At 42.4% G+C, this 27,268-nt stretch overlaps 1 protein-coding gene across 2 annotated transcripts in view; it reads right to left on the bottom strand.

The window, feature by feature from the left end:
* The window catches only part of TOM1L1 (target of myb1 like 1 membrane trafficking protein), a 1,067,055-nt gene that overhangs the window by 614,200 nt on the left and 425,587 nt on the right, over window positions 1-27,268 (bottom strand). For both annotated transcript variants that reach the window (XM_069654924.1, XM_069654925.1), the window contains exon 5: window positions 15,532-15,666. In XM_069654924.1, coding sequence (XP_069511025.1) covers window positions 15,532-15,666 — 135 coding nt within the window. The remainder of the gene's footprint in view (window positions 1-15,531; window positions 15,667-27,268) is intronic.

The following is a 27,268-nucleotide window of genomic DNA, read 5'->3' as shown; positions in this document are numbered from 1 at the left end:
TAATATCATTGCCTGCTAGAATTAAACGCTTTCCGTGGAAGATGGTAAGTGCTCTCCTTGCTCCTGGATTGTTTCAGGTGGAAGGCGCTTAGGAACTTCACTCTCAAGGCTCTCATTGAATGTGCTGGGGCTGGTTCCGAGCCCTACCATTGGGGAATGATTTCAGGCGTGGCAGGTTACTTCAGTAGGGGCTGGTATCAGGATCGGACTGGGACAAGAAATAAGCCCGGACAACAAAAAAAAAGTGGCCCACCCCTCGCCTCAAAAAAGTAGCCCACCCCTCGCCTCAAAAAAGTGGCCCACCCCTCGCCTCAAAAAAGTGGCCCACCCCTCGCCACAAAAAAGTGGCCCTCAAACCATCATCCGTGAATCACGTCAATTCATGACTTTTACAGAAAATGAAACATCTGGGGGTTCTTGTGTCTGTTACATTACAACACAACTAATAAAATAACATTACTTTGCATACAGTTCTGTGACAGGGTTCATCCACAGCTCCGAGGCGCAGGAGTGGCATGAACCAACCACCCCCACTGCGGTTTTGGGACCTGCTGCAAGACAATGCTTATACAGGGCTCCGCAACCCCAGCAGGGAAGGAAGGTTAGGGTGACGATGGTTGGCTAGGAGGGGAGGGGGGTAGGGAAACCGGAATGAGGTTTAGGGAGAGGTCAGAAAATGCTACGTATGGAGGGTTCATGTGTCTGTTACATTACAACACAACTCATAAAATAACATTACTTTGCATACAGTTCTGTGACAGGGTCCGTCCAAAGCTCCGAGGCGCAGGAGTGGCATGAACCAACCACCCCCACTGCGGTTTTGGGATCTGCTGCAAGTCAATGCTTACACAGGGCTCCGCAACCCCAGCAGGGAAGGAGGGTTAGGGTGACAATGTTTGGATAGGAGCGGGGGTAGGGAAACCGGAATGAGGTTTAGGGAGAGGTTATGGATAGGTTGGGGATGTTAGGGTAAGGTTTTGATCACTGCGCAATGCAAGCATTTGGAGGTCGCTGGATATTCTGTCACTCGAGGCCCCTCTTTCAACCTGCTTTTTAAAACTGTCCAGCAGCCCCCAACACTAAAACTTCTGAGGCCGGCTATGCTCCTGCTCCTGCGTGATTCGTGAACCCTGTCACTGGCAACTTCAGAGCTGTAGGAAATGGGTGGAGGGGGGCGCCTGCAGCAGGGGAGCTATGGGAAATGGGTGCACTTGGTACCCCTCATAGATCCCGGATACATGCTGATGTCCTGATCCACAAAGTAGCTTACGTACATGGTGTGCTGGGGCTGCCTTGAGAGTCTACACCTCCTTCTAGGACATACTGGGGGTGGAGGGGATGCCGCATCCTCTGTTGGAAATGGGAGTGGCCCCTTCTAGGACATACTGGGGGGGATGCCGCTTCCTCTGTTGGAAATGGGAGCTTCTGGGCGATACAGTATCATCTACAGGCCAGCTGGTTTGCCGATGGTAATGGTTTACCAAGTTCTTGTCTGATGTCAGCTTAATTGCCTGCCCAAAATGACATCTGCATTCAAAAGAACTACCGATCTTCTAGGTAGCCGCACCTTACACATCTATTTCTCTTAAGAAAAAAGCCTGTTCTAGTTACTTTAACAACCATTGTGTTGGCAGCTCTCTAATGTAGATGTGCTGAAAAGATGAAATGAATTTAAACAAGCATACATTTATTGCACGTGAATTATTTGTAAACATATTCATGGAAAACAATGCAAAAGCCATTTGCCTTCTCGGGCCTTTGAAGTTTGAAAACAAAAGAGAGGTTCAAAGAATGCTCATATATACCGTTTAAAAAGACACATGTATTAAGTAATATGAGCTTAACTAATATACTTTTTAAAAGTCTGCGTTTATAACAATACAACAGTGTCTAGTATTTTCTAGGGTATTGAAATCATGCACTTTTTCGAAATGAATCATGCCCTATTATTTTGGTTTAGAAATTGTCATCTATTTTTCAATCATGTAATATTATCAAGCCCCCGCCCACCCGGCCCCTTCTTGCATGCAATTTAGTTTGGTTTCTGACTCATGTCAAAAATGTGTGCGTGTTCTATATGTTTCAACATAAAAAAAAACAATAGGTTTGCCTTTTCTTTGAAAAAAAAACTGTGAAGCGTACTATGCACAACATACAAACGGACACGTTTAGTGAAAGTGACAGTTCAAGAAAAAGAAAATGCCCCAGTGGGTATGGGCCATTTTGAAGCCCACACACACTGTTTGGGGGGAACCCCCAGTGCTTGCTTTGGCATGCCGCTGAGCAGCATGATTTAAGCAGTGGGCAATTTGTCGAGGGATGTGCCTGCAAAAGAGGTGCGAATTGTAATGAGCGCGTTTATGAGGTGTGCTCGCTCATTCCAGGCACCGTGCACTTTGGCACTGTCTGTGTCACACGTTCCCTCTACTTCCAGGCAATGAACACACTTGGGTGTTTACTCTGGGAATAGGTCATGGGGGCAAACTGAACAAAGAGCACAAGAAAAATAGTGCCAGTTCGTTTGAAGGCGAAGGTTTCCAGTTCACTCTTAACTGAAAAAAACAATGTATAATAAATAAGATCCGAACTCAAAAGGGCAACCACTGTGTGTAGTAAAGAGCTCGATTGTTGGAACGCCCTATTCTGTGTGCTTCGTTTCTTTCAAGAATCTGGCCTTAAGAGTTGTCATTCTAGACATCACTACTCATACTCTGCAAGTTTAAAAGGACGAGGTTCCAGCATGGGTGGGCTGGGAAACACAAGTAGCCCTGGAAATGTTTTTCAAAATGGCAATATTACATTGTGTGATGTCATTACAGTAAAGCATAGGCCAGCATAAGTGAGTGTAGGAGAGAACAACCACTGGCCCTGCATCTAGTTACATATTTCTCACAGGTCTCACCCATTCAACTTCTAGAACCTCCATGTTGATGACAACCTGAGCTCCATTACAATTTGGCGACTACCGACTAGGTAAACTTGTGCTACTGTGTGTGGAAGCCAAACTGGCAGACACCACCCCAGAAGACCACCCAAAAACCCTGTTGTTCAATTAAAATGTTGCCAAGTAAAATGTGGTCTCTGAGAAAATTGGGATGAAAATACCTTTGCTGTGAAAATGTTGCCAACAAAAAGAGTAGTACAAAAATGCAGACAAAAAATAGCTAAAATGCAGTGCTGTTAGGGTATGAGACTGCGTGAGGGTTAAGGAGGATGTGGGGGCATTGTGATTGCCTGGTATAGTGTCAGGATGGGGACACTGGTAAGCCACTGCGAGTGCAGGGCACCTGGCAGGACACTGTACTCCAGGGGCACCGCTGGTCATCAGTGCAGGGCATTATGGTTGGATGGGGGCATGTTCTTAGGTCTGTAATGGGCTTTTAACCAGGTGAACCATGCATTTCCCGTTAGAATTCCCTGCGCTGCAAACCACGGGCGTGCACGGTGCACCATGTGCACTGCCATGTTGGAACACCCGTATTCGGGAAATGTGCAAGGGGGAGGTTATAGCCGAGAACAGGATACTGGACACAATGATCACGTCTTTCGCGTCCTGGAATCCTAATTCAATAAGGGCAGAAGCCAGCCTTTGTTCTCTTGGATTCCCACAAGAGCAAGGCTATCCCAGAAGATAGAATAATTCGATTACTCCAGCTGTCATCCCAGGGTCCCTTTTATGTCACCATTCAGCAATGCTCTTATCCAAGAGTGGACTTCCAAAGATGAAAGGAGGAAAGAGTAATGAGCTTTGTCTAGAAAATGTATGGAATGGGATTCTAATGTATTCAATTAAAAACAAGCCATGGTAAAATATGGACGCACATATTGACGAGGAGCAGGCCTGGTGGCATCATTAACCTCCAGAGTAAAGGTTTCGAGCAGTTTCAAATGTCAGAGCTCTGCTGTGACATTCCATTTCACATATTTTATTTTACATAAGTGGTGAGTAGAAATACCATGTTTCTGACACCTCTGACATACCGCAGTGATTGCCGTCAGCTGGGAAAGAAGTTCCTGGACGCTTGAGGCTAAATCCCAAAATATATATTTCTTTTTAAAAGGGCTTCTGAGTTTAAATGGCAAGAGGGAAAAAAAATGTACACATCAAAAGGAAAATCCGTTGACAAATCAACAAAGTAACACAACTATGTGCTTCTCATCTGTGCTGGACGTGTTACTTGAATTACCACACACATTCTCTGAGGCATCAAACAAAGGACCGCTAGCCCAAAAATGTATGTTGCTTAAAAAGACATGAGTTTTTCCAAATGTCAACGAAACAATCAAAAAGTAATAGATGGAAAGTTTTAAATCAACTGAAAGCAGTCAAATGGCCTTAAGGGGTGGGCAGGTCCATGCATGTGAAACACCAGTCATGACCATCCCGTTTAACTTCTAACACAGGCCACTCTGTCACACATGCGAGATCCCGGCGATTTGTTGACATGTACATGTGCAAAACATCCACAGAGGACAGATCATAGACGCTCCATGCACGCAAGGGAGCGCATGCATGTACACACGGGATACGGGCTAACTAGAGCAAGGGTTTTGGTTAAAAAGAGATAGGGAGGTTGGGATAAACTTAGGGGTTACGGAAGGGGATGCCTGAGCAGGGGAGCTCTAGGAAAAGGGTACAGGGGGTGCCTGCATTTAAACCCATTATACGAGAATACTAGTCTGAGTCCTTATGATTGATGGCTGCTGTGGCCTGGGTGGGCAGGCACTGTCTGTCTGGCGGCCGCTCTGCCTCCATCCGACTCGTCGCCGGCCTCGCCTGCTGCCTGGCTGGGTGGTGGTCCACTGGTGCTCCTCAGTCAGTGTGGCTGTGTGTGGGCAGTGCCAGTGCACTGCCACTGGGCACTGGGCTGGCACCTGGCGGCCTCCAAGTTGTGGTGAGGACGGTCCACTGGTGTGCTTGCACTCTGTGGTGGGGCTCAGCTGGTGCCTGGTGGCTCTCTGTCTCTCTGCCCCACTGCGATGTCACATCATGTGCTGCCTGCTGCGCTGTGTGGTGTGAGTGGCCGGCGTGCCCATAAATCATGCACAGGGCCAGGGTGAGTCAGAGGCCCAAGGCAATTAGCAATGGCGGCACAGAGTCTATTGGGCGGGCGGGCAGGGGCAGCCTGCCCTCCTCCTGCAGCCTGAATTTACATTGGCTTGTTCCGTGGCGCTCCCCCCCCCTTTGAGGCACAAGTTAACTTCAATTTTGCAAAGAAGTGCCAACAACTGTTGTTACTTCCTGCAAACTAGTTGAAGCAACTGTGTGAAATGTTGCTGCTGGGCCCCAGCTCAGCCCTGCAGGTAGGCTGCCCCCAGGGTCAGGACTCGGAGGGAGGCAGGTGTTCAATTGCTTTAGTGTTTGCAATTGCTTCATCCTGCCTCCCTCCACAGATCAAAGTAACTTTACTCAGGCCGCCGCCGCCCGAGCTGAACGTGAGCCGAGCACACCACACGGCACCGGCCCCCTGCAGTGGCGGCACGGCTGCCGGTGGCCCACCGCCCTGATGATGCACGTCCATCTGCATCTGCATGCATCATAAATTATGATGCATGATGCATCATAAATTATGATGCATGATGCAGATGCAATCATCAAAGCAAGGTAACAACATCTAGTGTTACCTTGCTATGATGAATTGTGTGCAGTCTGCAGACTGCAGACAGTGCCGCTGGCCCGCGCCTCTCTCCTGGCTCCTGCCCAGCCCAGCGCGGCGGCCAAGCCCCCCCCCATTTTACTTCCCGGCAATTTTTGCCCTGGTGCTTTTAATATACCAAACTTCACTTATTGAGGTACAATGGTTTTTTAATGTGTCCCCTTGTTTTGTAAAAATAGGGCAAACTTTGCCCTGGTGCTAATACCGTTCAAACTTTGCACTTGCACCAGTGCAAAGTTTCTGTAATCTGGCCCCAGGTCTGTTTGTGCGGTAGCCTTAATAAATTAGGAGGAAATTGGTAATAGCACCAGGATATTGTATTTGAGAGAGCAAGTATAGTACCCACGGCATTTAGGTTAGAGGGGAATTTTCTAAACAAGTCTCATTTGGTGTGTGGTCCCTGGTAAAGAAGCCACAGCACTAGACGTAGGGGAGGTAGCACAACAGCATCCCATCCAGCCCATAGCCATCTCTCAGAGAATGACAATTCCGGTGATTAGGCCTCCTGTTTCCTCTGATTTCACGAAATTAACTTCCGTAGCTAACATGATTTATGCTTTCTTAAAGAGCTGTGAGGAGTGTCCTTGGAGACAAACACAGTTGCCTTTTTGAAGAATGCTAGTTATTATCACCCTTCCGTCAAGAAGAGAAAGAAAGGAGCCGTGTTCTCAAGAACAATAGATGAGAGGCGAGTTTATTTATTCCGGCGGAGAAAGGTTTTGCGCGGTCCGTCTTGTGTGCCTTTGTCCCAAATGCTTCATCCGCAGTACATGTACAGAGAACACAGAGCACAACGGAAACGGAATTGCCGTTGAGCTGCCTTAAAACAAGTGGCTCTTGTGTGCAAGTACAATTGCACGCAAACTACATGGAAGGGTGGGTGTTGGCAATCCTGGTGTGTATTTCGGTTTACTGAAACGTACTTCTAATCCAGCCTCTGCTGGATTAGAAGCACAAATACCAGGACAGCCACTATGCCCATGCACAATACATGCATACATATATACCACATCAGTGATTCCTTACACACATCCCCACATCGTGGCATAGCTCTCAACCATTTATGTGGCAATTGCGGGTGAAAACACCCGATTTTATTTTTGGCGGGTGAGAGGCCCATTGAAACGAATGGGCGTGCAGGAGGCTTGGCGGGTGAGGCAGCTGTTTACAAGGCGGGTGACACCCGCCAAAAGCGTGTGAGTTGAGAGCTATGTCGTGTGGCACAGATATAGTTGAATGGCCCACGGCCTTCTTCGACAAAGCCCCCAATCACACAGTGCACAGATACAGAGAGAGAGGACGCTTCTCAGACAGTAAATCGTGACGTGTCACGTGCACACCAACCATTTATTTTATGGCTACATGCTACCAACTGGATTAAAACAATTGGTTGCTTGGAGTCCACCATAGTTGTCAGGTTTAGGCTTGTACTGTGAAGAAGGGTTCCGTACCAGTTCACTCTGTTTCGGCATAATGTTCTAATTGCACGGAAGGATAACGCCTGCATAAATATACTGCGACAGTTTTAGGCGGTTGTTACAATTTCGAGGGATTTTAAATGGGGGCACGGACCACATTTTATGTGCCCACTACCTCCATCTGCTCCACCTATCATAAATGAGAGCTTTTCCGCTATCATCCCATTTTCAGGCTGGCAGAAAAGCAATGGAGTCCTTTGGAATCTTCCAGCTTATTTGCATCTGCTAAAAACTAGCACCACGCGCAGCCGGCAGGAAATAGTGAAGGTGAAGCAGAATCAACTGGGACTTCCATGCAGTTAATGCGCCTCAGAGAACACATAACATCGGAAGCAAACAGGGGGAATGCAGTGCACGTAGGTGCACACTTTTCTCTCTGTTCAATTTGCACTACAGCGAAAATCACGTACTTAGGAGCTCATTGTCTGGAAATTGTCTGGCGGGTACAGCGTGACGTTTGCACTTATGTGCAAACACGTCCTCTCTGGGAAATTTTTGACAGAAGCCTCTTTACACTTCTCAATTTGTCCTCCACGGTGCAAATAGAGTAAACGCTGCCTGCCATGTGTCGTTTACAAGGAAACCGCCTACGCTTTGCTAGTGCAAAAAGCAGGAGTATTTCTCAGGAAATCATTTATTGGGAGGTCATTAAGCAGTTGGAGGGCTGTCCAAAGAGCACGCTGTGTAATCTGGTGCCAGAAAAGGTGTGGGTGGAGCATTTTTCATCAGCTTTTGGATCTCCCTCAGAGACCGTGCTTCTGGACGTGGAGAAGGCAGCTGGGCGCCTCTCGCTAGATGTTCGGACTCTGCTGGAAGATCTAATTAGGACTAGCTCATCCTCCAAAGCTGCCGGCCCTAATGGGTTAACATATCAAGTGTTGAAAAACAACTCCACATTGTGGGCAAAACTGTTACACTGGCTATTTGGAGAGATATTGGTAAGTCAAAGGTTGCCTCCTTCATGGAGGTGTGCCATAATTATTCTGTTGTTCAAGGGGGGAGACCGGTTGGTTCCAATAAATTACCGGCTGATTGCCCTCCTTGATATTGATGGTAAGATCTTTATGAGAAATTTATCGACAGAGTTGGAAAATTGGGCAAAGGAGGCAAAAATTCTATCCAAATACCAAACTGGATTTAGAAAGGGCCTTTTAACAGCCCTAAATGGTGTAGCTCTTAACATCGTGAGCGAAAAGACAGGGAAAAAGGGAGAAAACCCTCTTTTTGGATCATGGATTGATTTCTCAAGAGCATTTGACCATGTTGACAGAAATCGACTGTGGTCAAAGTTAAGAGTGTGGGGTATCTCTGAGGGCCTAGCAATGTTGATCGAGTTTCATAGAGATAACACAATAAGAGTCTGCCTAGATGAAGATGGGCATCTTTCAGAGGCCATTGGAGTGCAAAAGGGGGTCCGGCGGGGGTGCCTGGGGGCCCCACTATTCTTCAACTTGTATCTGGCGGATGCAGGAGAATTTCTAAAATCGTCCGTGTTGGCCAGTCCAGTGATCAATAGATCGAGGATTCACTGGCTGGCCCACGCAAACGATGTGGTTCTGCTGGATAATACAGCTGTGGGTCTGCAGAGATTCCTGAACAGACTAGACTGTTATACTAGGGAAAATGGCCTGTCGTTCAACCCCAAAAAATCAAAGATCTTGGTCTTTAAACATAGCCTCAGAAGAGTAACCTATCCCCATTGGGTGATGGGGGGGCAGTGAATCGAAAGGGTGAAGGAGTTAATTTATTTAGGCTTCAAAATCTATGCCTCTCCAGCAACATGTAAGATAAAGACCTGCAGATTAAGATCTTGCAACTTTCTGCTCAAATGAAAAAAGTCTCAGGGAAATATTGTAGATTTTCAATTTTACCAGTGATTAGATACTACAAATCCAAGGTGGTGCTGGTACTCCTCTATGGGCTAGAAACAAAACCACAATTGTGCTATGGAGATTGGCAGAGATGGGAGGGTCTGATCTGCAAGAAGGTACTTCATCTTCCAATGAGTCTCTCTATGTGGGCTCTGAGATTCGAATTGGGGTTGTGTTCATTAAAAGCCCTAGTGGGTGGGAAATCGATCTCTTTGTATAGATTAATTGTTAGTGCTCACAAAGAGTCCCTATATGCAGATATCAGAGCCCACCTTGAGAAGAGTGGCTCTGAATTATTAGCAAAGCTGGAAAATGTGGTTCAGAGTGAGCTATTGAAGGCCAATACAGATCTTAAAACATTAATCCTAAATCTATGCAAGGTAAAAAAGAGACTGGAAGAAATGGACTCTCTTGATACAATAGATACAAATTTGTAGAAAATCAGCCTTAAGACAGCTACTGGCGCCCGATGTTGTTGATGTGTGTAGGTTGTTTAGTTAAAGATTCTTCCTTTTTGTAGTCTAACTGGCAGCTCTAATTCAAAATACAGTTTCCCTCAGGCTGTCCAAGGGTTGAAAAATTGAAAAAAACAACAGAACAATACTGTATTGATTGAAATGGCGCCTTTTTATTAAGCATACATGTTACTAATTACTGCAATAAGTGTCTTGCAGTTATGCACTTAGTTTATCACTGTAATAAATGTCTTACAGTCTGTTGGTGTGCTCATTATTTTCTCTTTGTTTAAGTCCTTTATCCTCTTGCTTTTTGCTTGTTCCTCTTGTGTCCTCTTTATACTTGTCCTCTTTTGAATTATTTGTGTCCTCTTTTCACTGTAATAAATATCTTACAGTCTGTTGATGTGCTCATTATTTACACTTTGTTTAGGTCCTTTATCTGCTTGCTTTTTGCTTGTTCCTCTTGTGTCCTCTTTATACTTGTCCTCTTTTGAATTATTTGTGTCCTCTTTTCACTGTAATAAATATCTTACAGTCTGTTGATGTGCTCATTATTTACACTTTATTTAGGTCCTTTATCTGCTTGCTTTTTGCTCGTTCCTCTTATGTCCTCTTAATACTTGTCCTCTTTTGATTTATATTGTGTCCTCGACACGTGTTTCCCCGTCTACTTATCTGACGGTTCTTCAGGAGGATCTTTATTGTTATCTGTTCTACACAATTGCTTTGCTTCGAGTTTACTTTACTCAGTTGTCTTTCCCTGTTCCTTGTTAGGTTTGATATTTGTTTGCTGTGGTTTTTTATCCTTGTATTGATGGTTCGGAAATCACTGAAATATGTAACTGTTCTATTGCATCTGTGTTTCAAATTGCCTGTAAAAGAAATGCGTCACTGTTTAATTTGCTTTCTGTCGTTCTGTTGTTTAAACTAATACTGATCATTTAGTCCAACATGAAAACATGGTTATTATCCAATATATATGAGACAATAATTATTTTTCGGTTGCCACTGTTTCTAAAAAATGCCTTGTTTTCTGAAAAAAGCCTTTTTGTCTCTCCGATTTTCTTATTTACGTATTAAGCTTTTAAACAATTGTATATCCGTTTTTAAATTCAAACTTATTACCTTCTTATTTCTTTCGGAATATCAAATGTTATGTTCGTCATTTATGTGCTCCTTCGCTGGATTCCAATGTGTTTACGATACGTCGTTGTTTGTGTGATCTCTGTGCTTCCCCCGTGTGCGATGGTCCGCCTTCGTTTCTTCTGTTTGTCGTATTCGATTCTCGCGGCTGTGTTAGTTACATATTGATGCCGATGTTCCGCATCACGTGTCTGTATAGATTAATTGTTAGTGCTCACAAAGAGTCCCTATATGCAGATATCAGAGCCCACCTTGAGAAGGGTGGCTCTGAATTATTAGCAAAGCTGGAAAATTTGGTTCAGAGTGAGCAGGCCAATTCAGATCTTAAAACATTAATCCTAAATCTATGCAAGGTAAAAAAGAGACTGGAAGAAATGGACTCTCTTGATACAATAGATATCCTGCGCTCCAGCGGGGGCATAAATCAGTTCATGGTGGAAGAGAAAAGAGAAAAGCAAGGCTATGTACCAAAATATCTAGTGAAGTTTCCCGACTAGAAGATGAGGAATAATTTCCTCAGGTTACGGCTAAACATTGCAAGAACGGGAGAGGTACTGGCACAGAGAGGTATGGGGGAAATCTGCGTTAAGCCTCCTAAAGGACTGCCAGAGAACGCTGTTGGTTAGATGTCGTCTGTTTGCCAGATTTGGAATGGACAGTGAGAACTTTCTACCAGGTTCTGAGGCTGGCTAATTGCAGGCGATTTTAACCCTCTCACAATCACATTGGTACAAGTACTTGAAAGCTGTAATATTGGGTCCTAATCTGGGTTATGATTTGGAGACCCTGGATATGGGTTCTGAGGATTCCCTTGGCATATTCTTGGAAATATTTATGAGGATGGTTTAGTGAGTAATTCGTAAATTGTGTTTTCTTTGTATTGATGCTGAATTGTATTATTCTGTAGGTGAATTTGTGTCCTTTTTTATCTAACTTATTACTGGGTAATTGTAACTGTTCAGAAGAGTGAGATCTCATTTTACTCAGTTTAACTGGAACAAGTATATGTACGTTTTATGCCATTTTTTTTAGTTTTTTTTGCTTCTTTTGTTCATCTATTTCTCTTTTTTTTCTTCTTTACGTTTTATGATCTAATAAGAGTCATATGTAAGATGATGCTTATGTTTGAATTTGTTTGCTAGATTTGTAAATGGTTGCTTCAACCAAATACAATAAAAAGATATAGGAAATCATTGATTTCACACCAGCATGAAAATCTCATGCTGGTGCGAAACAAGTTGTTTTTGAAGGAGGAGCCCAAACAGGAGGCAGAAATGTAACTCCCATCAAGCACCGGCCCTCCACCTTTAAAAACAATGAAAATCCCCCAGAGCATGAAGAGAGTCGTTAAGTCAGGCATAACCTTGTTACGCCTGTCTTTTGCCCCTCCAGTTATGCTCCAGGCATTGAAAATTAGCTCCTAAATGTCTTGCTGTCACGTAGTAAGGGTAGATGTGCACAGTACGCACCATAACACTCTTGCAACATAGTGTGACTCTCAATTAGACATTTGTGAAAAGCCATACCAGAAATCATATACATAAGTTGTAAGACAGGTGCGATAAAGGAATTTCATATCAATCACAATATGAAAATACCAATATCGGGTGGATAGCTCAGCGGTAATGTGCTCCCCTTGGAAGCAAGACAACATGGAGCCACACAGGTTCGATACCCGGGTCGCGCTTAGAAACCTCTGGGTATTTAGCATGTTATAAATATCCTATCATATCATATTGAAATTGGAGGCTTTCTTTAATGGTCAAAACAGACACTCAAGTCTTATAAGTATTGTGGTAACAGTAACAATGTGATATTTTAAATAACTCCTGATTTTATACATACTCACTATGAGATTGGATCACAGAGAATGCTTACAGCATGATATACATAGAAAGCGGGGTTTACAACAGGCAGTACTTTACGTCTATCTCATTTGTAAATATACTCTGGGATCCAAACTCATAAACCGGAAGGTATTTAAAATAACATGTGCTCTTCCCTGTTATATGTAGTATCCGCCCAACTCAATTCGTCAGAGTTTGTCCTTTTCTTGCAGTGCATCCATGGCTCATGTACATTCCAATTTGGAGTTATCGGAAAGCTTCTTATGCTACCAGGGATTCCAGGAGTGACAGTTGGCGGAGGGAGGAGAGGGGAAGACTTTTCCCTCCGTGGGGCCTGTATGAACCCGTGATCTACAGCTTTGTGTGGCCAATAAACACTGAAAGACCCAACGGTACTTATTGTCTTCATCTGTACGAGACACTACCTAATATTGGTGACAAGTTCCTGAACCCTTGTAGACCCCCAGGGAGTTCATCTGTGGATCAATCCAGCTCTGCAAACTGAGCGGTATCCAGAGGAAGTCCCTGAAATACATTAGGCACAGAGGTGAGAGACATTAGGAAATTCCCTCCACCCAATTATCATTGTTTCGTCCAACGAGCATTGAAGGATGGAGAGAGGCCAAGGCATGCACCTAAGATCATGTGCTAAGAGCACATCAGGAAACCGCAGTCAGAGACATGGGCTAGCCTGTGAGCCAGCTACCACAGGTGTTAGCGTGGTAAAAGGCTGCCACAGAGGAAGTTATGCACTCATTCTGGAGCCTGCAAGAGCAGCAGTGAACGTGGCGAACAGCATTACCTTCTCAGGACCCTCCTGCATTGTTCGGTGTGCAACTCTCTGATGATCCTATCTATTTGTGGCCCACGATTGTAAAACGAGTGCTTGCGGAACCAGAGCAGTTGGAGAAAGTGTAGGGAGTGAAATAGGACTGAGTACTAGAGACGAAAGAAGAACTAATAGCTGTTCTATAGAGCTGTCATTTTGAATAGGCGAGGAATTATGTAGCAGGAAATGATTTGAGAACAAGTTACATTTCTCCAAACACTTACACCAAACAAATATGAACAGTGCTGTAAATAAAATGTGAGTGAACATTATTGTTCCATCTTCTTTCACAAGACAACAATGAGCATCCTCCGAGTGTGGTACAGTTGACTTCATGAATTGTGGACACGTTCTTACAGGGGTAGGTGTGCCACATCATACAATATCATACATTTATTTGAAGCTATGAGATTGGCAGTGAGTGTAGGACAGAATTAAGAGGATGCAGTGGAGAGGAAAGCATATGTGTACAGGGTAGCTCGTGATGCCAACCCTGGCATGGTGCTGTTTGAGATACTAAGGTGGTGAAAACCTCACACATCAGTATGTCTGCAGTGGTTGGGGCATGCCAAGTTTGTCACTTGGGCTGATGGTTATCTGAGGGAGCTGGTAAGAGGAAACGCAGAGAGGATGGAGAGGTATGGTTTGCCCAAGTGCCCAAAGGAGAACAAATGACAGGATATATGTCAGGAAACTTGGGATGCCCCCTAATGCCCAAAGTAGTGCATGTGTACGAAGATGCTGTGTCAACAGGGGGTGGAAAGACCTGGATGGGGGGAGGGAGTTGGCCATAGCTGAGTCACTGTGAACTGGGAGCTGAGGGGAGTTAGCATAAGGAATGCCGAAAAATGTGACCAGGTTGCATGAGATGTGGTAGCTGTTGGCATAATCTCATAGTGAGTCCTGTACACATCTTTCTAGTTGCGTGGCCAGGTACAGGGGTGGTTTGTTATATTGCATTGTAGTTGTCATTTATATATCACCTTTACCATTATTATAGTCTCAATGTGCTGTTAATGGGAACGTTCTCGGGGACAGAAGTCCAGAGTGTTGAAGATCAGAGAAATGGATTAGAATGCGTGTGTGCATTTGGCCATGATAAGGCTTAGCAGGGCTGGCCAGGCTCAGGTAGAAAAACAACTCATGAGGTCAGGCATGTGGATGGGTGTTGAGAGCAGTCAGAAGATGGCGTGAGTGCTAGAGACTCGCTATGACATGGGTAGTATAGCTCAGTGGCAACGTGCTCGTCTTGGAAGCAAGACGACGCAGAGCAACACAGGTTTGAATCCCGGATCTGCGCTTAGAAGCCTCTTCATTACTAAGTGCGTTATAAAAAACAATTATAAATATGTGTTCAGATGGCCTGAATTTGTAGTAGGTTGCTGCATACTGATGTCAGAGTTGTTCAGGCGTAGTCTGGTGTAAATAGGTGGAAACAATTATGTGACCAGCAAGACCAAATTTGTCTCTGATGTGTGTCGGTAGCCATGCCTCCAGCCAGTATCCTACAAAGTGGTGAGTTTATATGTATGTACCTAGAAGTTCGGATGGAGATTTGTTGTATGTGTACGAGATATGATAGGTTATTTATAACGTGCTTAATACCCAGAGGTTTCTAAGCGCAGACCCGCTGATCGAACCTGCGTTGCTCCGTGTCGTCTTGCTTCCAAGGAAATCAGGCAGTGGCATCCTCTGTCGATTCTTGCGGCTGTGCTTTTTCCGATATGTCGTGTCAACCATTTTCTACGTATGCGTGTGTGTGTAACAGAGTTTGTCCTTCTTTACTTTCATTGTATCAGTGCCCTCATGGACATTTCAATTTGGAGTTGTTATCTGAAAGCGTCTTATGCTTCCTTAGATACCCAGTGTGACGGTTGGTGGAAGGAAGGAGGAGAGGGGATGACTGCACACTCCTGGGGACCTGTGTTAACCCGTGACCGGCAACTTACTGTGACTAACAATCACTGGAGGACACAAACGTGCCTAGTGGCTTCATCTATAATGGAGCGCCCATACCTATTTTCATCATTACCACCATACACCTGATGAGACTTTGAGTAGAATAAACGACCAAATGTTCTTATCTTTTACCACATTTTAAAAGCAGGCTAGGATCCATGACTGGAAAGTAACCTTTAAGAAATAGAACGCACACAATAACCTTCGATGAGAAAATCTAGAAAATTATGTTAAAACTCACAGCTGGTTGGCACTTTGGAAAACATGCACTTTATGAGTTAAAACCTACCACGTGGTCCTCAAATGTTGCCTCGCCATTGATCTCAGTGGATGGAAATACTATCCCTTTCTTCACTAAATCCAGGTAAACTTCCTTCACGTCACTGACATCAACAGATCCTCCCGCAAGGCCTTTCGACCATGTCTGTTTAAAAAAAAAAAAAACAATGTGACATATAATAAACTAACATTCATGAATAAGGCTGCAGATTAACGAAAATACATAGTACAATCAACAAGTTATTCAAATGGAAATTAGAACAGCACTTGTTTTTCAAAATTTTAACAGCGACCAAATAATACAGCAAGTCTAGAAGTCGGGGTGCAAAAAGTGCTCTTTATTTAATACAAAAACATCTTTTAAAATGTGCTTATTGTGGGACATCCTGACAAGGGTTCAAGGTTGACTCTTCGCCACAGCACCGTTGTTTATACATTGTGTGAACACATAAAAAAGTCCAGCATAAGTAAACGTCAGAGTCAAACTGACCAATTAGGAAGCAGGACTACAATTCCCATCGGTTTAGTGTTAATTTGCAGTTCTATAATTTGTAGTTCAATAATTGATTATTCAGCCTTGCCAAACCTCTAAAGAAGTGTGAAATACGTGTCGGATGATGTAACTATACATGTCAGATAAGACACACAGGACTGATGTAACTACATATGTTGGACAAGAAAACCTTTAAAATAAGAGTCTCTACAATACATTTTTAACAACTCGGCAAGAACGAGTAGTTAGACATTATGAAAGCAACGCATTGAACCACCCATCTGCCTCTTTGGGCCCCACACGTTTTCTAGCGTTGGTTAGATTCCGAGTGCATGAACACAGATATTGGCATGTCCATGCATTTTGTTTAGACCTCTACATGTTTGCAGCATCAATGGAGAATTGCCTTTGGCACATGGCCCTCTATGATAAGGGAGGCTGGACTTGTGTAAACAGTGGTCTGGAAATTCCACGCCTAATGCTTTTTTCCCCCCTATTTTATGATCTTGCCTGCCTCAACTGTTTTCCTGCCTGGTTTGTAAGGAATATGCTAGCTTGTGCTACCCCTGACATTTACCTTCTGGCGTTGAGAACAGTTTCAAGAGATTTCCGACACACCTGGCTGTGCAACATGGGTAAGGGGCAACTTCAAATCATGCCCAGCAGGAGCCAGGGTGAGTGCAAACAGAATTCTGAGGTGATTAAAACCTGACATTGGTGCCCATGGACTGGTGGCAGTTAAACAATGATTGTATCAAAACCTATTGGAACATGATATGGAGTTTAATCAGTTCACAGATATATGTAGAAATGAACATGTATATGTAATTTGATTGAACAGTGATGACCTAGGATACAACAAACTATGCTGCAACATATACACAATGAAAGAAATAACCAAGGGAACGTGCTAAAGAGTAAAATGAAAGTGAGTAAAATATGACAAATTAGTGTCATCTCACTCAATAAACCTTCCTAACTGCACAGAGGTTAAGCCGGCAGAATGTGCATTACTGGCTGTAATTATTGGCTGAATGTTTTATGGAATCTCTCGTAATGGTGATGTATATTGAGAATACAAGCTATAGTACCCCATAGGCTCAATCCTGTTTGTTTGTCCGAGTTATACGAAACGTGACACGACTGCTCTATCTTGACACTGTGACGTTCATTTGGGCCAATCATTATATGCGAGTGATGGCTATATGATTCTGAGGCAACAATGGCTTGAGGCTGGAATACCGTCTATGAAATACGTGTCTAGGGGTAGGGGGTGGAGGCACGCGCATTTCATTAATTAAACTGCATACAAAGTGTGGTCTTTCTAAGGCTGAGCGCTGGAATTACCTTAGCTTGGGGCAGGCGTCAAGATCAATAACAACTACGAATCTAATAACAGCTTGGCTGTACTCTGGCACTCACATCCCATAGCACCATCTCTGCTTTCCCATGAAGTGGGTGACAACATCCACCAAACTTACAAGGTCTCTGAAGTCTTGGAGGCAGAGCTGCAGATGGACACACTGATTAATGATCGACACAAGAGTTTAGCTGTGCTCTTGCGTATCTGTGTGATTGTCCAGCCAGTACACATCCAGCAAATACTCTTGTTTCATAGCTACTGGCTTCTGATCGTGATGATGAGACTACACCTGATGGAGAAAGGTGAATGCTGGCGGGTTTATAAATATAATGTCGGGTATCATCACACATGTGCTGACTTTCCTCAAAACAACAACGCGCAGAAGTCACTTAGAGAATACAGCTGCACACAGGTCAATTGCTCAGAAATGGCATCATGACCATCGGTTCCATGTCTTAACTATGTTTTCTTTGCCACAACGCTTGTAAAGTGCATGTCCTTGCTATGACACTGATTGCTGCCTTATCTCTTTGCTCTTATGGGGTCTCTACCATGTACCATTGCTTCAACACCTCCCAACCACTGCCTCCCTCTGACTTTGAAGGGGGGGGTTCCCCTCCTTCACACCCAGTATTGCGCACCTTGCCTGCCACCCCGTCACCTTTTTCTAAGCCATCCACCTCTATTGCTCAAGGTCCCTTAGACTTCTGGGTCATTGCCCACCTCGTCCCCACGCATTCCCTGCCAGACCCAGCCACCTTACCACTCTTGCTAAATCCCAGACTTACCTTTGTGCCTGCGCTGCCCTTATCAGCATGGCAAATAGCAGCATGGCGTAGCCAATGTGACATCACCTACAGTGCGAAAGGCAGCGAGAGAAATGCACACAACTTGACCATCTCGTTTACTGACAACCTATTTCAGATAATTCAGTGCATGTTTATCAGCCAATGGCTAATTCGTGGCCTTACTGTGGATGCATCTCTTATTCGGCTTCATTAAAAATGCTAATGGAGGTAATGTTGTGCAAAATGCATATCCAAATTGATCCCAATGGAACATCTCGAATACAATAATAACCTTTGGCCAAGATGTAGAACAGACCACGTCAAATATAGATGCAACTCCATAATAAAGTGCAACCATCAATTATCCAATGTGTTGACTTAACTCGAACCCTTCCACTTCCAACCGAGTAACTATTGAGATTTCCCCTTCAGAATCAAAACTGATAAAATGATGAGAGAGATAAGCTTTGGTTTCCCATTTTAAAATCAACGAAATTGTAGAAGATCCCTGCAACAGGGTGTCTATAGGATGAGACTATTCATTCCCCGTTCTTGTGTTCAAGCAGTTCCTGCCTACTCCTGCCTCTTCCCATCCCTTATTCAGTCACAATGCCATATGTTGTAACTGATTCAGTAATAACAAAACAGCCACTGCCAAACCTCCCTTATCCTATACATTTTGTCCAAAATATCATTTCATTTTTTGTAAAGTTTGGTAAGGATTCGTCCGGGGGGGCAAAGTTATAAGGGGGGTCCCAAAACTTTTTTTTTCCCCATAGACTGAATGGGGAAAAAATGTTGCTCACGCCTACAGCCCAAACCGCTGGACGGATTTTCACCAAATTTGGACCAGGAGTAGCGGCTTGGTCCCGAAAGCGTGCTTTTGCAAATTTGGTGAAAATCCTTCCAGTAGTTATTTTTAAATGACAAAAAAGTAGGTCACAAAAATGAGTGATATCTGTGTTCGGTCCGCGGACACACTTCCCTGTTCGCACCACGGACAGTGTCCTGATTGACCAACCGGCCCGTGTCATGTCCGCGGACATGCAACGTGTTCGCTGATTGGACGGCGCAGAGCGTGGAGCGCGTCAGATTTTCGGTAGCGCCCACCATCTTGGTTTCGTAGACGTCCGCGGACAGCGCAGTGAAACCTGGTTGAAAAATTGTATTTAGTAGAGCGTGTTGGTGTGTAAGAGTGTTTGGGGAGGGTGGGTTAGATGGGTTAAATGTTGTATTTATTTATGTGGTAGAACCTCTTGTGTTCGATTTGTCTGCGGACAACACGGCTGTTCTCAAATGTTCTAAATAAACTAAATGGGGGTGTTCTGAGGACGCATTATGTGTCCGTGTTGTTCACAAGCAAGCTGAAACTGTTCTAAGAACACTTGCGGTGTCCTGAAATGTCCTTAAATAAACAAGATGGGGGTGTCCTAAGGACGCTGTCCGTATTGTTTGAGGGTAAGTTGAAAGTGTTCTAAGAACACTCGCGGTGTCCTGAAATGTTGTTAAATAAATAAAATGGGGGTGTCCTGAGAATGGTATGCCTGTCCGTTTTGTTCGCAGATAAGTTGAAACTGTTCTAAGAATATATCATGTGTTCTGGGATGTTCGTAAATAAACAAAATGGGGGTGTCCTGAGGACGCTGTCCATATTGTTCGCTGGCAAGTTGAAAGTGTTCTATGAACACTCGCGGTGTCCTGAAATGTTCGTAAATAAATAAAATGGGGGTGTCCTGACGATGCTGTCCTTATTGTTCGCTGGCAAGTTGAAAGTGTTCTAAGAACACTCGCGGTGTCCTGAAATGTTTGCAAATAAACAAAATGGGGGTGTCCTGAGGACGCTGTCCATATTGTTCGCTGGCAAGTTGAAAGTGTTCTACGAACCCTCGCAGTGTTTGTAAATAAGCAAAATGGGCGTGTCCTGAGGACGCTGTCCGTATTGTTCACTGGCAAGTTGAAAGTATTCTACGAACACTTGCGGTGTCCTGAAATGTTCGTAAATAAATAATGGGGGTGTCCTGAGGACGCTGTTCGTATTGTTTGCTGGAAAGTTGAAAGTGTTCTAAGAACACTCGCGGTGTCCTGAAATGTTCGTAAATAAAGAAAATGGGGGTGTCCTGAGGACGCTGTCCGTATTGTTCGCTGGCAAGTTGAAAGTGTTCCAAGAACACTCGCGGTGTCGTGAAATGTTCGTAAATAAACAAAATGAGGGTGTCCTGAGGACACTATCCGTATTGTTCACTGGCAAGTTGAAAGTGTTCTAAGAACACTCGCGGTGTCCTGAAATGTTCGTAAATAAATAAAATGGGCGTGTCCTGAGGACGCTGTCCGTATTGTTCACTGGCAAGTTGAAAGTGTTCTAAGAACACTCGCGGTGTCCTGAAATGTTCGTAAATAAACAAAATTGGAGTGTCCTGAAGACACTGTCCGTATTGTTTGCTGGCAAGTTGAAAGTGTTCTAAGAACACTTGCGGTGTCCTGAAATGTTGGTAAATAAACAAAATGGGGGTGTCCTGAGGACGCTGTCCGTATTGTTCGCTGGCAAGTTGAAAGTGTTCTAAGAACACTCACGATGTCCTGAAATGTTCGTAAATAAACAAAATGGGTGTGTCCTGAGGATGCTGTCCGTATTGTTCACGGGCAAGTTGAAAGTGTTCTAAGAGCACTTGCGGTGTCCTTAAATGTTCGTAAATAAACACAATGGGGGTGTCCTGAGGACGCTGTCTGTATTGTTCGCTGGCAAGTTGAAAGTGTTCTAAGAACACTCGCGCTGTCCTGAAATGTTCGTAAATAAACAAAATGGAGGTGTCCTGAGGACGCTGTCTGTATTGTTCGCTGGCAAGTTGAAAGTGTTCTAAGAAAACTCATCATTTCCGCGGACATTAAAAGTTCCCATAAGGCATAGTTAAAATGTTTGACTCTATGGGTGTGATATGCTGCGGTGGTTGTGGCCAGGGCATAGAGTCTTGGGAGCATGGCCATATGGCTTATAAGTTTGGGATACAAGAACACATTTATAAGGAACACAGTTTAAAGCCACTATGGGTGTGATATGTTGCAATGGTTGTATTTATTATAATATACTTACTCTTTGGTTTAGTAACTGGAGTACATTTATTTCTTGCTCATTTCTGTGATAAAAGAAAAGATCATGTTAGTATTGGTATTTTGCAACGACTTATAACATTGAATAATCAACATTTTTTTTTTACCCTCATATTTAGTAGATTACAAACCAGTGTAATGTGCAATTTGCTCAGTTTCTGTGTTTGTTGCTAAAATCATTGGGTCTGTGGGAGAAAAAAAAATCCATGTTGGTTTAAAATAAAAACCTTTTTTTGTTATGCTACAGTCTATTTGTTTGTTTGTTTTCACTTGTTTGCATATTGTAAAATTTTGAAGCAGTTAGATACCAGTTGGCGTATTCTAACTGTTTAATTTATGATGTAATTTAGTGGTATTGATTTATCTGTTTGGATATTGTAAAATTTTGGAGCAGTTAGATATCAGTTGGCGTATTCTAACTGTCTAATTTTTGATGTAATTTAGTGGTATTGATTTATCTGTTTAGATATTGTAAAATTTTGGAGTAGTTAGATACCAGTTGGCGTATTCTAACTGTCTATTTTTTTATATAATTTATTGGTACTGATTTATCAGTTTTGATATTGTACAGTTTTGGGACAGTTAGATACCAGTTGACGTATTCTAACAGTCTAATTTTTTATATAATTTAGTGGTATTCATTTATCTGATTAGTTGTTGTAGAATCTTTGGGCAGTTAGATACCTGTTGGAATATTCTAACAGTTTATATTTTTTACTACAAGTTTAGTTAAGGTTTAAGTACAGTTTAGTTAATACATTTTGGTTTTAAGAACATGAAATAAGCGTTTGCAAGATTTGCTGGTAATCTCTGCTTTAGAGTAATAGTACTATCATTACATTCAAACCATCCACATTTCTTTTTTATATATGCAGTGTAGTGACCTGAATTGGTTGTGGCTCCTGCGTGGTAGATTATACCTATTGTTGTGAAGGTTTAAGTATGTTTGAAAGCCAACAACTGTACCCAGTGCTCCATTAACTAGTCCTTGTTCCACGTCAAGGTTACGTTTAAGCATTACTCTGCAATGTAAGTATAATTTTAATATCTTTTCCAACCCAACTGTGTTGGAGATTGAATTTTCTAAACTGTTTAGTCTTGTTGTGGCTTGCTCACACATGGGTAGTGTCATACCATGTACATCTAGTTTGTCTGTGGCGCTAATTTCCATTTTTGGTTGCATTTCTTTATTTAACATTATTTCATTGAAATTGAAACAGCTTGCAAGAGTTGGCATTAAGGCCATACAATTGACATTTTTGTGGGCTAATTGTTCCATAACATCTGTAGCACATGCATTATCGCCATAAAGCGCATGAATGTGACAGGTTTTCAATATTGCTTGTGCTTCTTTAGATGGTATACCAGCTCTAATACTTTTTAAGATGTTGGCATAAGTGAGATCTGCAGATTGCTGCATGTTTTCTGTTAATTCTCTGTATTGGAAATGTTGCCAAAGGTTGACATTTCCAATGCTGACAGTTTCACAGCAGAGTTTGTGTCTTAATGTTTTAAAAATTAGGCTCACCTTTTACTGGTGTCAATTGGAGAATATCTCCGAAAACAATAATGTGTTGTCCTGCAAAGAGCTCATCGTAGTTTGTTTTGAGTACTTCTTGTAATTTGAGGTGAATCAAAGCCAACATTAGGTTGGATACCATGCTCACTTCATCTATTAGTAGCATTTTCATTTGTTTTAATACTGTGCGTAGTTCCATTGCAGCTTCTGTAGAAAGTTTGTAATAGTCTAATTTGTTTTGGTGTTCTACTGGCAGGAGTAGTAATCGGTGTAAAATGACACCGCCTATATTGTAGGCAGCTAAACCTGTGGGGGCAGTGACAACAGCTGACAGTTTGTTGTTTGCCAATTGCTGAAGGAATTTACTGATGATTTTGATTAGGAATGGTTTGCCAGAACCAGCTTCACCACTGACGTACAGTAGTATAGGTTTGTAATTTTGGCAGATTCATTCTTTGTTTTCACGTTGTACACCATGTGCAATTTCTTTTGTTACTTCTTGAAAAATGCTACGTTGCTCATTGTTTAGTTTTGATTGTAGTATAGTTAAGTCTTCTTTATCTTCATACTGACACATGGTGTTTTCTACTTCTGTCGTAGCTAATTCTGCCTCATTTGTTATTATGGGCTCTCCCAGTGGTTCTTGGCTTCCTGTTACAGAAGGTTGACTACTGCCAGGAGTGTCCTTATCTAGTTGGGCCTAGAGTTCTTCTTCGTGTTGCTGTTCATTGTGCAACATTGTTTTGTACTGTGTAAAGTTTACATCAGTTATAGGGCTTTCATTTGCTTTGAAAGCGTCTTCATATGAGTGATAGTTATCTAGTATTTCTTCTTCTTTTCTGCATGGTTTAAAGAGTTGTAGCAGGGACATGTAATATAGTTCTTTATGTTGAGGAGTCTTTAATGACAATTTGATATGATTAATTAAATTTGGTTTGGTGAGTTTTACTAAGATGCCTTCACAGTTTGTCACTCTGTATTTACTTTTTTTTTCATCGGGTTTTATATTATTTTTGTATGTGAAGTTTTGGGCTATGTGGTATAGACACGTGGTTTCCAAAGTATTACTTCTGTTTGGGTAGTATGTGTCCAATAAATTGTTTTTTAAAATGTCTTGGCTGTTGGGATCATGTTTGGCTATTGTTTCTATATCTTCGTACGATTTTAGAACTCTTTTTCTAGATTTAGCAGGACCAAGACTTATCCATACTATATTTTCAGATTTACCATACAGTGCACTACCAGTTAAACAAACTGCTGCTTCATAGGATCCACATTCTCTATGGGAGAGCATTTTTATGCCCAAGCTGTATAATTTCTGAGACACTGTTTTGTCTGATGACAGGTCATTCCAGAGGTCCTGGAGCTCTGTTTTTCTGCTTTGGTTAAGTATGCTGTAACATATTGTGCAACTGCAGTGGAATTGTCTGCATTGTACTGCACATCTATGTTTGCATTCCATAAGTGGGCAATGATTGCATTGTAATCATTGATATATTTTTCTTCTTCTGTTCTTTTTATGTAATATGTATTTTTAGGTGACTTACCTTTAACACTATGGCCCTCATTACGAGTTTGGCCGGTAGCCATGCCGCTATTGGCGGCATGGCTGCCGCAGAAATCGCATCCGTGTCTGGGTCCTCGGAATGAGGACTTTCCGGGCCATTCTGAGTTCGGATAGCCCGGTAATTCCTCCCTCAAGGACCCGGACACGGTCCTTCCCCATTCCCATTTCAGCCCCCATAGGGCTGAATGGGAATGGGAGAGGGAGCAAACAACGGGCCATAACGAGATGGCCCATTGTTTGTTCCCTCTTCCCCTCGCGGGATCCGGTAAGCACGCCTGGTTTTCCCAGGCATGCTTACCGTGTCCCGCGAGGGGACCTCGTAATGTGACGGAACGGGTTGAACGGCGCCGTCACCTTTTACGGCACCGTTGAACCCGTTCCGCCAGGGTCGTAATGAGGCCCTATGTCTAACTGAAGACATCAGGTTGTTCACTTGACCTGTATTTGTAACCGGTCTAGGGAAACAAAAGCGGCATTTGGTGTAGTATTTCCCTTTGTTTTTGTATTTGCGACAACAATATTTGCCACATTTGTGTCTTTGAAATTGTAAAATGTGTGCATGAAGAGCACTATTTGTGGCTTCTGATGGAATTTCACAAGTGACATATTTTTCAATAAACTGTAAAACAGTGCATCACTGTCTTGACCAAATTTAGGAGCATCTTTAATCCATTAAAAGCATGTGGATATGTGGTGCTCCTCTGGCTTGGTATTCTTTTCTCTAAAAGAAGTGTTGCACTTCTCCAAGGGGATGAACAGTTTTATTACAAATAAAGTGTAGCATAGCAATGAAGCGATGGTGAAAATATCTTGAAACATTAACAGGATCCAGAGAACAAAGTTCTCCAGTTGTTAGTATATCTATGTTTGTTTTGTTTTTGTTTGATATGCGTAGGAAATCATGTAAATCTTCCCATGCATTTTCTGCACAACTTAATGTAACAAACCAAGTGGGTGGGCCGAGGTTTCTGATCATACAACGTACATCTCCATGATGCCAAAACCAGTACCACACATATTTGCTAATAGATTTGTAATATTTGATTGTAAAACCTCATCATTTTGTTGCACTTTTTGTAATAATTGTGTAGCTGACATATTTTGTAGTGAGATCCTGATTTTAATGTATATGCAACTCCGTAACATAAAGTTGCTAGTTCACTTTCAAAGAGTAGGTGGAATATGTATTCCACATTTTGTCTAAATCTGGGATCTTCAGAATACATCCGTAATGAGCGGTATTCTGATGCTGATATTTGAATAGGTCTATCATCGTACCTTGCTCCTTTGCCAGTAGGAAAGTGTAGAGGAAACGCACGTGCTTCTATACTTTTTTCCGATATGCTGATTGGTGATCCTTTTGTTTGATGCATTTGATAAATTTCTAGTGCATCGTCTATGGTGTCATTAGAGTGCAATGGATGAATTGTATAATGGTCTAAAGTATTTGATATTGTAGCAGGATCTAGGAGCTCAAATTGACCAGCTTCTTTTGTCTCTTGAATTATTTCAGTTGTATCCCTCAAGTTTTCTTCAATATTAATTTCTTTGTAGTATTCATTATTCTCTTTTAGATATTTCAAGGCTTGTCTAACTTATGTAAATCTACCAGCTGTTGCCATATTTATTTGTCTTTTGTATGTACTCCATTTACTAAGATAATTAAAGATTGCTCCATTGGACGTTGCACTCCTAGAGTGTGCACATTTTCTTTTACATCTAATGGTAAATACACTACTTTTCCACGAATACCTTTCACTAATTCAGAGGGAGGTAATTTTGCTGTTTTTGGTTGAAGGCGTATTATTGCTTGAAATGGGTGCACTGTTTGAATTATGATGCTCTCGTATAAATTAAGTTGTTGTAGGGGTTTTGGTAGTGGATATAATTTCAAATTATTTGTGATAGCGCATGAAGGAGTTTGGTTGTTGTCAAGTTTTGTAGTGCAGTAACTGCAAAGTATTAAGGGGTTATTTTGTATTTGTTTTCTGCTATAAGGTAGAGAGCTAATTCAAACCATTTAGAATCTTCATTGTCTTCTATTTTGTATGATTGGTCTACAGTTTGCGTGTTACTTTTATAAAAAGTTCTGCGGCAACATACACACACATGGTTTGGTACTTCAGCTGATGTAATTTTAAATTTTAGTATTTCTTTTTTGTATGTGTGTAGTAAAAGGTTGCCATTGCTTAGAATTGTTGCTAATTTGCTTTAAAGCTATTTCATTCTATAAGTGGCATTCACTTCCAAAATATTTTTTCTGGATATAGTCAATTTCTTCAAGTAGGTCTTTTGCTGTACCATGTAGAAGAATGTCATTTAAATTGGCTAGTGCTAAAGCAGGACTTTTAGCATAGTACAGTTTATAGACTTGATTTCTTATAGTTGAATGATGTGTTGATATCATTTTGATATCATGGAAGGTGGTTTTGCAAGTAGGTCCTGTAATGCAAGCTAATGAATGTCCTTGTAGTCCTGTGTGCTTGCGCACTGGACAGGTATCCATATTTTGCAGTAGTTTAATTTTGATGTTGTCTTTGCCTTTCACATATTGATTGAGGAATTGGTGTAAAGACTTGAACCATTTTTTGGGAATGTTACACATTGACGTGCATGGCCATTTGTATACTAGACGTTCTGATTCAGTTGAATGGAGAGGTAATTCTAAGTTTTCACGGCATATTTTTGTAAGCAGTATTTCTTGTTCCATTATGGTATTATTAACTTTTTAATAACCTCGACCACTGCTATTTATGGCAATTGTATTTGTTTGCTTTTGTTTGTATGCTTCTTCATTAAAGTATGGTTCTGTGCTTGTAGTGTGACTCCATTCACCTCTGCATATATTCAAGAAGTTCTTTATGTTGACATTTCGTTTATTGAGAAGTCTTTTTTGTAATTTAGTCATTAGT

The sequence above is a fragment of the Ambystoma mexicanum genome, chromosome 3q (genome assembly GCF_040938575.1).
Source record: "Ambystoma mexicanum isolate Mex_15411 chromosome 3q, UKY_AmexF1_1, whole genome shotgun sequence".
NCBI lineage: Eukaryota > Metazoa > Chordata > Amphibia > Caudata > Ambystomatidae > Ambystoma > Ambystoma mexicanum.
This window is presented reverse-complemented; position numbering and strand designations above follow the sequence as displayed.